The sequence below is a fragment of the Dichomitus squalens genome (assembly GCF_000275845.1).
Source record: "Dichomitus squalens LYAD-421 SS1 unplaced genomic scaffold DICSQscaffold_75, whole genome shotgun sequence".
In the NCBI taxonomy this organism is placed as follows: Eukaryota; Fungi; Basidiomycota; class Agaricomycetes; order Polyporales; family Polyporaceae; genus Dichomitus; species Dichomitus squalens.
In genome coordinates, this window is record NW_006766957.1 from 64,076 (window position 1) to 74,641 (window position 10,566).

At 56.4% G+C, this 10,566-nt stretch overlaps 4 protein-coding genes across 4 annotated transcripts; 2 read left to right on the forward strand and 2 right to left on the reverse strand.

Moving 5' to 3' along the window:
• Nucleotides 1-1,723: 1,723 nt before the first annotated feature.
• Nucleotides 1,724-2,187, forward strand: DICSQDRAFT_174898 (uncharacterized protein; the record flags this gene model as incomplete). The annotated part of the gene is made up of 2 exons (XM_007370761.1): nt 1,724-1,865; nt 2,093-2,187. 2 exons carry the CDS (start codon nt 1,724-1,726, stop codon nt 2,185-2,187), a joined length of 237 nt encoding a protein of 78 aa, XP_007370823.1.
• Nucleotides 2,188-3,360: 1,173 nt separating this feature from the next.
• On the forward strand, nt 3,361-4,415 carry DICSQDRAFT_174899 (uncharacterized protein; the record flags this gene model as incomplete). The annotated part of the gene is made up of 3 exons (XM_007370762.1): nt 3,361-3,588; nt 3,674-4,265; nt 4,315-4,415. The coding sequence occupies 3 exons, from the start codon at nt 3,361-3,363 to the stop codon at nt 4,413-4,415; spliced, it is 921 nt and encodes a 306-aa protein (XP_007370824.1).
• Nucleotides 4,416-5,387: 972 nt separating this feature from the next.
• On the reverse strand, nt 5,388-6,145 carry DICSQDRAFT_174900 (uncharacterized protein; the record flags this gene model as incomplete). Its single annotated transcript, XM_007370763.1, has 4 exons — nt 5,388-5,570; nt 5,624-5,683; nt 5,756-5,849; nt 5,904-6,145. 4 exons carry the CDS (start codon nt 6,143-6,145, stop codon nt 5,388-5,390), a joined length of 579 nt encoding a protein of 192 aa, XP_007370825.1.
• Nucleotides 6,146-9,213: 3,068 nt separating this feature from the next.
• DICSQDRAFT_174901 (uncharacterized protein) lies at nt 9,214-9,880 on the reverse strand (the record flags this gene model as incomplete). The annotated part of the gene is made up of 3 exons (XM_007370764.1): nt 9,214-9,414; nt 9,470-9,504; nt 9,832-9,880. 3 exons carry the CDS (start codon nt 9,878-9,880, stop codon nt 9,214-9,216), a joined length of 285 nt encoding a protein of 94 aa, XP_007370826.1.
• Between the last annotated feature and the right edge of the window lie 686 nt (nt 9,881-10,566).

The window sequence follows — 10,566 nt, forward strand, 5'->3', positions numbered from 1 at the left end:
ATGCAAAGCGACTGGCCGCCCGGACGACTCCGGGAGAGGTCTCCTCCGAGTCTCTGATCCTGACAAAGATGAAGGAGATCGCGCAGTCTTACCTCAGCTCCCTAGTCACCTCCGCCGTGATCAGGATCCCCGCGCAATCCAACCTGTCCTAACGGCAGGCTACCAAGGATGCGGGCACTATGGCGGGGCTGAAGGTGCTCCGTGTCCCCAGCGAAGAAGTCCGCAAGGCGCGGCTCCTCCCCTACTCTCGGCCACCTCGCGCATTTGCCTGTTGCCGTACCTCCTGATCCATCCCTAGCGAGGCGTTTTGGAGTATACAATGCGCGACACCGGAGAAGGCTGCATAGCACAGGGTACAGCGTGTTGGATGTACGAGGTCGACGAGCGAGCGCTTATCATCTGTATCATCTGTATTCGGTACATCTAAGAGCGGATGCATCCGTCGAAGGTTACCCCAACCATACGGATGCATCCGTTATACTGAGAATCTACTTTATCTGACGGGCGCTTGCCATACTGAACTGCGCGTATCGTATCAGCAGACGGCCGTACCGTTTCTCCGCATGTACGGTACGGCTTCGAGCCCTACAGGCACATCTGCACAACCACAGATGTATTCGTTCAAGCGCCCGAGGACTCAGGGCTGAAACACGGGAGGCAATCGGAAATTTTTGGTTGGAGAAAAGTCGATGAATTGGGGACGCAAAAGCGAATAGCCCGTCGTTGTTCAATGACTTTTGTCCAGAAATGCCACATATTTACCGATTGTTTACCTCGTGTTCTGCAGCTGGAGATATCCGAATCCCTGCCGGGTGAGGATTCGAACCCATGATACCTAATAGGTAAAGACGCCCCATTAGACGACCCATCAGAAAACGACATTGACCCAGGATACTTGCCGTAATTTGTCCTTATGATTTCCGTTGTGCTTGGATCTGCTGAGAGTTTGAGTGTTAGAGGCATGCGGACAACCAAGGGTCTCGCTTTCCGTTTAGGTTGCACACAGCGTTTCCAGGCTATATCTGGTTTACACAGTGTGCGAACACATGGTCATCAGACATTAAAAACATATCTTGTCTACGTTACACACGGCGGCGCAGACAGCTTGGGTACCCGCGATCCAAAAGCTTGCGACAAGTGACCGTATGACTGGTAGCGGCGCCTCGATCCCGAGCTGGTACTTGCAGGTTTCTTCAGATCCGGGGTAAATATCAGAAGATAATAGAGTGTATTTGCACGGTGATTTATGGAGGTGGCGCTGGTGAAAACGGTGCGCCACCGGATGTAAACCGTGGCGGATTCCTCACCGTACGGCCGCTAGCGCCGGCCCCACCTGGTGAGAACTCAATGGGGGCGGATAATGAAAACGCTGATAATTATCTGTGCAAATACACTCTAATGATTATCATAATAATAAAGCCTCCGTCCCCAGCTGCGTACACGGCCTCAGTCCTCCTACCAAGCATGTGTCAACAGCAATTGTTGTTTCAGCCGCGGTCCCCCCCAGGGTGCTATCGCTGTCAGCACGCTACAGCGCCCGCTCCTAGCTCCATCACATCAGCGTAGGAGCAACCTGCACCATTAGTCCTTGAGCTGATTGCCAGCGGCACACATAATTCACCAGCTTTATGGCCATTTTGCTGAGGCCCATCCCATTTCGTTCCTTGTTCAACTCTCCAACGTCTACTCCACCTCTCCAACGTCTACTCCACCACCTCTCGCCATGGTCTTCCAATCTCACCCTGATGCGCACATGGTTGACGCAGCAGACATCGATGCGGACATGAACGACGACTCGAAGACCATCACTCACTCCGCTGACGCATCAATCAACCTGGAGGATGCGGTTGCGAGGCTGGAGCGGTGTGAGAGCGAAAATGCCTCCCTCCGTCATGAGAGATGAGCCACGTCGCACCTAGGAGGAGAGTCCCGCATCACCCCCTTGCTCACCCGGGTACGTATCCTCACCGGGAATCTCCTAGATGGCTGTCGCTGCAGTTTCTCAGACTGTCCGTACTCCAGCCCGCACGGGCCTTACTTGTACGTACTCGTTTTGATAGGTTTCAGCCGCTAAGCTACCTTTCTCTCTCAGCTATCCTTGTTGGGTACCGCATCTGCGACGGATGCCTCCGCGACAACCCTCAGGCGCACCTCCCCGCTGGCGGCAGTGCACCTCCCCCCGCCTAACCAACGTATGGCGTATTCCTTCGTGTTGGCGGCATGCCGTCGCAATTGCATGGCTCCCGCGAGTTTCAGGAGGCGCCCTTGGAGCCGAGGAACTTGTAATCACTTTCTGTTCTTCATTTGCATCGCCAAAAATCTGCAATGAATGACACGCATTACGCATGGATGAGGTAGATTGCGAGTACTACGGATACTTGTGCTAGGTTGGTACCACCTGGGGCGAGACCGCGATCTCCCTCTCACCACCCAACTCCGACAATGTTATGCAAGGTACTGAACACCAGGCACTATTTACGCCTGGTTGAGATGTACTGCGCGGTATCATGAACACCGCCCCATCTCGCAATCCCGACAATCCCGTGGAACGCAATTGGGCGTCGCGCTCGATTGCCGTCATTGCACGCTCGTGCCGCACTGACAATACTCGCAAATATCAGGGATATAATGTCCATATTGCCAGGTATTTCACAATATTGCCCAGTCTGCCAACCAAGTCGGATCTATTGCGCTGGTATGGAAACACGACAGAGTGCTTCCAGGATTTTTCGCCAGGCACAGGATGTTGCCCAGTTTGCCCGAGAAGGCACGGACAGGTAAGGTACAGCAACACTTTCACACTTTTGCTGATGTGCACGCAGATGTATTTCCCGCTGGCCCAAACAGGCTCGGAGACACACTTGGAAATGTACTCCAGTCACGGTAACGTCCCAAAGCCTACTTAGCTCCGGACCCGAGCCATTGGCCAATGCCTGTCGTGAATTCTTGAATCTCCCAGTCTGCTTACTCCTTGATGTTGTAGGTGGCCGAGCCTCGACGAGGCCGTGCGCGAAGTCCAGGGCGTCCCTCCGATGATTTCCTGGCCTTCGGTATCTGTTACCGGCACGGCCCAAGTACAGGCCCCAAAATACGGTGCGCAGCAACTTCCACACTCCTCGAGGGAGGGAAACACTGCCCGTATGAGGAGGATACAACAGCCAGCCTGTTATCAAATACGCCGACATCAGATCAGGTGATATTCACAGAAGCCGGGTTGAATAGATATAGCGTAAGTGTGTGCTGCAGGTGACCCTGCGGCAAGGAGTTACCCCAGCTCCATATCCTACTTTCCCACGCCGCTGGTGTGCTGCAGCCCACGTCTTCTCCCACCCTACAAACGGTCGGGTCGGTCTTATCACCATGTCTCGTCTCCTCCCCTATCTCTTCTCTACCCTTCATCACATCTACCAGCTCTTCATGGCAAACACCCATCCCCAACTCTTCGCGATCTACATCGAGCCACCCGACGGACCCGATACAGGTAGCGGCGGCCTCGAATCACTCAGCTACCGTTCCGCGTATTGCTTCTATGTGAACAATACCGGAGCCCATGAATTGGTCCTATCGCGCATCGACTATTGCAAGATGGTACAAGGCGTTCGCCATGAATTTGTGCTAACGCACCTCGCGTCACCACTCGGAGCCGTAGGTCTGATCATCTGGGAGCGTCAAGGCTTCCACCCGCGCAATGAGAAGACGGACGACCTTCCCTCCCCCGCCCCCGCCCCCGCCCCCTCCCCCTCCCCCTCCCCCTCCCCCCTTGTTCACCTCCAATGCGCCAGCCCGTCTCTCCGAGATGTTGGACGGCCTCAAGGGGACGGAACTCGCAATTGACCGTGCTGTTTGCATCGACGGCATCAGCACCTCTCCCTTCAGGCTTGCCCCATACGACGTGCTTGCGAGTGTTACCCCATCACCTCCCATTGCGTTCCACAAGGCTCTCGCCGCCTTCAAAGTCGTTTCCCGCTCTAAGCCTTACTACGACACGCGCTTGGCCAATTGCTATGTATTTGGTCTCACCTTCTTCAGGCTCCTCGTCGGGCCGGACGTATGGGAGCGGGAGGTTATGAAGGGTGCGTTCACGGAGAGCGCGGGAGTGTTTCACCTCCCACCCGTCAGCATCAACGTCTTGGACCGTTCCGTCAATGGGGCATCCGAGCTGCAGGGCGAGTTTGAAAAAGAGGTGAAGGCGCTCGAGGCGAAGGCAGCGATGAGCAAGCGCCAGAGCACAGCGCTCCAGGTGCTCACAGAACAGGGGGTCTATTGTAAGTCTATCATTCGTCTACAGTATGGCTAGGCCTGATATGTTTTCAGCGGGAAGCACCTCCGGTCAATCGGCCCAACTCAATCTCCCTGACGTTGGGATGAGGATGGTCAGTACAGACTTGGAGATATCGGCCTACTACTATTACTAACCCCCAAGATATCCCGCAGTCGTCGACCTCGACGTGACCATGCAGCGACGCGCTGCGCTTGCTGTGTTCCCACCGAGCATAGATAGATGGGTCCAATCATATACCAAGCGACAACGAAGGACGAGAGAACATAGGCAGCTGTTGTACTAGAGTGGTGTGGCGACAATGGGACATGGACGAACGATGCGGCGATAGTAGCTTGGACGGGGTCCATAGGCGAAAGGAAAGCGGGGGCGGAACGGAAGGCGGGCGAAGTCTACAACCATCATGGCAGCGTAGCAGTGAACGTTGCCGCCCCCTCCCCCGGCGATGGGCGCGCTCTTCATCATAATCATGACACCCATGCTCATGCCCAGTGAAAACGTGCCCGATTCGGGTCGCTTTCGGTCGAATTCGATCGTATGTACTCGTGCAACCCGACATTTTACGACCATCCGGACTATATACGACGGCCGTCGTATTCAGCGGTATCAGGTAGTGTGGAGGATCCGATAGAATACTAATGCTGTCGATTTGGGTCGAAAGCGATCATTTACAGTCGGCCATATTCGGGCTCGTCAGTTAGGGCGGCATCCACAGCAGGCACGCCATTGGATAGCATTGGCGACAATTCTGTATTCATTCGTATGGGCTCGGCAATAATACACGGTACAATACAGGTGTAATCAGGCGGAAATGTGTGCAATCGTATACCACCGCGCGCGTTTGGATCTTCTTGGGTGCACCCGATTGGGGTCGGGTCCTCCTGCCCCAGTGCGGACTAGCTACTGCCGCGTGCTTAGGAACGTCGCGCGCCACATACTTGAAGTCGTCCCGGTGTTGGGCGCAGATAGGCAGAATCGGCAGAGGGGAATGCATTGGAAGAGCGACAGCAGAGCCTTGTAGAGCGCAGATAACCAGAGTCGCAACAGAGGAATGGTGCCAGGGATTTGAAGAGCGACAGCAGAGGCTTGTAGAATGCAGACCACCCACTCAGTCGACAGGGCCAGAGCCTACCTCGCGATTCTTGGACGGGAGCAGCTTTGGCATGAAGAGACGATGCGAGATCAAGCTCATCCACGAGAAGACAAAGCCGGGGAGGTACGTGGGTTGCAGCAGGAGGACTAGCTTGAGGACAGACGAGTGGCGATGTGAGGCGACAACCAGTCTGAGAGTCTGGCAGGCGATTCGAGAGGGAGACAAAAACCGGGGATGCAGGTGTTCGCTACCATGGACTGAGATTGATGTGGTGGGAGGGCAGCGTAGAGGAGGTCGTATGGATCACTTTGCTGCGATGCGGCCGGTGTTCTGTGTGAAGTGTAGTCAGCTTATGTAAAGGGCCACGAGCAAGACAGAAGTACTCTTCTATCGGAGGGGGTCATGGACTTGTAATGTTGTTTGAACTCTGCCTGTGATCCGTTGGTGTCCGCGTACCAGTTGCGAGCATACGCCCACCTAACAAGACCCGACTGAGGTTTAGATATCACTGTAAAGCAATGAATAACGTACTTCGCTCCACGCAAATCGGCCGGTGGTGGCCATTGCGGTGTCTTCCGAGGAGCCCGAGGTTTTTTGGTGGTGGTCGGTTGTGCGGTGGTTGGGGGTATTTGCGAGGCATCGAGAGGTGTGCTGGATTCTCCAGTGTCGACGGCGTCCAGGCAGGCTGGGGTGATGGGCTGCATGTTAGGAGCGCCGTCAGAGCGCATGCTAAGAGAGTTGAGAGTGAGAAGAGGATGCTTCAGCGCGCACATTTTTTATCATGAGGCACAGAACCAGGCATTACCTGAAGCAGCTGCGAATGCCAGGCAGAACCTGGATGGATGAGCTGGGAAGGGAGTGAAAACGACGTTGCATAGTGTATCATCCAGGATTGCATGCGGCCTTCTGTCCAGCAAATTGTGAGTAACGTCTCTGTGTTGTAGTCTTCACATACAAGAATGGCAGGCGCATACAATGGGGAAATGGTGTGGGACACGTACCACCAAGATACATCAGTGATAGAGCTCACCTGAGATAATGTCGCAACGGCGACAGCACCATACACGAAACTCACCTTGTAGCTTTCCAAACTCCAACATACCTTCATGACGCTGTAGAAGGGTGTGTGTGCACTACAATTGACCAAGGGAGGGGTGCATACCATACTGGCAGGAGAAGAGGGTTGGGGAACAAGGGGGACAGCGGTGGTCTGCCGCAAGCAGCGACTCCACCGCAATGATGTCATCATGTTTAGGGCAGGCCTACACTGTCAGAGAACAGAGACTTCGCGTCTCTGGACCTTGCAGTATTGTAGGCAATCACAATAGAGTTGTTTTGGAGGTAGCATCATGACATGGTCCCTTAGTGAGAAAAATGGCACATGGATTGTAGATCGCTGGCTCAGTTGTGTGATGGGAGCAAGCACCAATAGGAAGCAGAAATCTTACATGGCGGAGAGAGATTGGAGCATGCAACACTAGAGACAAGCACAAGCTAAGCTAAGACACTAAGGAGCGGCAAGCTAAGGCAGTACGGAGTGACAAAGTTAAGGCATTACGGAGCGACAGCTATAGTGATACCGGCAGACGTCATGTCCTTAGAGACATGTGTGTCCGAATTCACAAACATTAGATGGGCGCTAAACACTGCCGTCCGACCTAAATCGACACAACGCGAGTATTTACAGTGGGCACGACCTCGCACAACCCTAATCGAACTGAGTCAAGCACGTTTTCACTGGGGCTCATGTCCCACCCGCGCGCCACCGGGGCCGGCCATCGCCCCGGGATAGCTGCGCCATGCATGGCGCCTGGCATCTCAAAGTCGCCCACGTCGCTTGTGGGGCTGGCGTGGGCGCTGCCGGCGCCGTTGATGCTGCCGCTGCGCCCCGAACATCTGCGCGATGCCCCCACGCCGCCCTGTCATCGTGACCGATCTGCACGCGGCCGTTCATCTGCTGAATGTACCGGCCCATGAATGGCCCATGAACTGAGCGTGCATCCCGCTCGCTGCGTGGAGATGCCGATCGTACCTCGTGATAGGATTCTCGAACGAAACCGCGCCGGGGCTCTGGACAATCATGGGCATATGCGGGCTAAAGGTTGCGGGATGCGGAAGGATCGTCGGGACATGGAGATATGCGCACTGGGGGATGTTGTGCGCGAAGGGGTCGCCTGCGCCGGCATGAGAAAGGGAGGGGTTGCACAAAGGGGCGGGGCAGGGCCAGCGACGCCGCCATCGCAACAGTCGTTGTCGACGTAATTGTCATCCGATCCATCCTCTTCATTCAGGCCTGCATTCGGCGCCTGAGAATCGCATGGAAGCCCTCGCCACGGATGGGTTCTTCCACGCGGGGGCAGAGGGAGGGATCGCGCAATTCGCTGAGTCTGCGACAGAGGGCGTCTGACTCGAGCTTGAGGAGACGGAGCGGAGCGTGTGGATGTGGGCATTGGAGGAGCTGACCATTGGGAGCTTGGAGGGACGGCGGATCTGGGAGAGGTTGGGAAGGGTCGCAGCCAGATCCTGCGGGGTGTTAGGGGGCGACAATCGGCTGAGGAGAAAAGTTGATCCGTACCGGAAAAAAGACCGCTGGGGGTCTTACGGAGAGCGCAGTCAACGGCATTGCAGGTCGCCCTGCGATCGGTGGTGTTGGCGCGCCTGCTGGGCCTGCGCTTGGACAGAGCATGGAGTGGAGGCAGCACCCTCAATACGCGGGGGAGGGCGAGAGCCTGAACGGAGCTGGAGAGTGAGGCGGGGGCCTGACGGTGGTTGATGGAGGTGGGACACTTGCCAGCGGGGGACGAGCCGGGGATGGTGAAGGGGAGGGTCGTTGCGATGATGTTCGGTGGATGCAGGCGCGGATGTTGGGCGATAAGCAGGGTGGGCAGTGGGGGCGGTCAATGTCGAGGTGTTTTACGGTGGGAGATCGTGCCGGAGGGCGGAGGCGGAGGGCGGCGGGACGGGAGCAGGGGGGCCCGTAATGGAATCAGCGGAATCCGAAGGTGGCTCAAGGGCAGGGAGGGGGGAAGCATGTTCGGCAGCCGATGGTGGGGAGCGGCGGGATCACTAGTCACGAGTGATGCTCAAGCGTACTAGCAGCGGGAGGAGGTCGCTAGAGGGGCTTGTCAGTCTACTTTCCGGGGAGGGGGGGAGAGGTTGGGAGGGGTTGCGAGGCCTGGAAAGGCAGCTGATGGGGTCAACAGGGTGTTCAGAATGGCTCAGAATGAGAGAGGGGGGACACACTCCGGACGGCGCCATTGTCACGGCGAGGGCTTGGCGGAGAGAAGGAGCAGGAGAGGGACGGGGAAGAGATTGGGGGCGGAGGCTTGAGACAATGAGCATGCGACGAGGAGGGGCGACCGCTGTGATGGCGTGCGAGCGACGTTCGATATGCAGCGGGCGCGCAGGTGATTGATGGCGCAGAGGCATCGTGGTAGAGAAAGAAGGCGGAGCAGAGCAGCAGTACCGTACGGTCCTCGCGCAGCCGGCGTATGCAATGGCGAGTTGATGTGTGCACGTGAGACGTTGCCGGGCATCGCCATACAGCGCTTTTCACATCACCCGTCGTTTGGGCGCCGACAAATGCGCGCGCCACACCTGCGCCCGACGCCCACCGATGCCCCCCCTGCGGACCTTCAACCGACCATCCTCCTCGTCTGCTGCACCAATTTGTTTGCCCGTTGCCGATTCTGATCCTTTGGGCCTCCCTGCACATGCGCATAATGAACTCGTCGCGGGCTTCGATGCCCTCCCTATGCCAGACCCACTTCGCGCCTCACGCACTGGGTCTGGAGCGTCGGTAGATCTCATGGGAGGGCGCATCAGGATGGCGACGGGCCTGTCAAGGCGACGCTGGGTCCTTTTCGCTTTCGAACAGCGGGGTCACCGGAAGGCCGTCCTGCTCTGCGCAGGCGGGGTCCTGCACTTGATCTGCCAGTGCAGCCTCGGTGCGCGCGCGAAGGTCGAAGTCCGCAGGAGCCTCGATGGGTATGCCGAAGGGAGCGACGGCAGCCCAGGGGGAGAACGAAGTGCCGCTCCGCGTCTGTTGGGGATGCACAGTTAGTGGCCACGGCTGAGGAGTGGGGGAGAAAGCTTACCTGGCGGAACCCGGAGAGGCTTGGAGCGATGAAGCCTGCCGCGCCAGAGGGAATGAGGGACCTTGCTAGGACAACACCAAACGCGCCGCGACGGGGAGACGGGAAACAAGGGGTTTGCACGCGCTCCCCCCATCACGACGCCAAAAAGGCCTCTCACCTGGGGGGGGACATGCTCTCGCAGGAGGCGTGGCGCGCGGGACTGCACTTGGGACGGGTGGCTATATGGTGGCGAGCGTAGGCGACCCTTGAGGAGATACGCGGCGAGACAATGGGGATAAGGAGGCCTGGTACTCGGCGTATATTGGGCACACACTACGCGACGAGGACGCAGAGCCCTTTGTGGAGAGCTGGGATGAACCCACCCCAGGAGAGCGACGGGCAAGGCGCGACAGGATGGGGGTGGTGGAACATAGCAGCAACGAGAGATGTACGGGGGTCAAGCAGGAGGAGGGCGCTCGTGAATCGTGATGAGGCTCGGTGGCACTTCGAACCGTGCATGTGACCTCTTATCGCCTGATGACCAACGTCTCGGAACAAACCATAGACGCGCGCAAGCGACGTGAAAAAAAAAGAATCGTCGCAGGCCACAGAAAACTACAACACCAGGGCTCGAGCCCTCAGCCGCACGAGAACAAGCGCCAACGGACATGAGCAACCACTTCACCACAGTAGCTCCATTAGGATCGGCCAAGCATATTGATATACAGTGATACACCACTTCTTTTGACAGAAAAAACATGTGACTCAGATGATAAACTCGGGGCTGTGAAGACAAAGATTAGATCCGACTAGAGTCGAAGCAAGATCTTCAGTCAGTAAGGAAAGACTATATTGCAGTAACCAACTGTACCTAGAGTCGAAGCAAGACTACAAAGGTTAAGTAAGTAACTACAAGTTAGAGATAGATGTAACCAAGTACTCACTCTTCAGTCAGTAAGGAAAGACTGAAGAGGGAGGACGCAATCTGAAGTCCTTATATACTACAGAGAAGAGTCCATGACTAATCGAAGAGTGGTTAGTCACATGTACCATAGTGCGATGAATAATACAACGACGAAAGAATTGCGACGTATCGCACCATAGGATGAGTAAGAGAT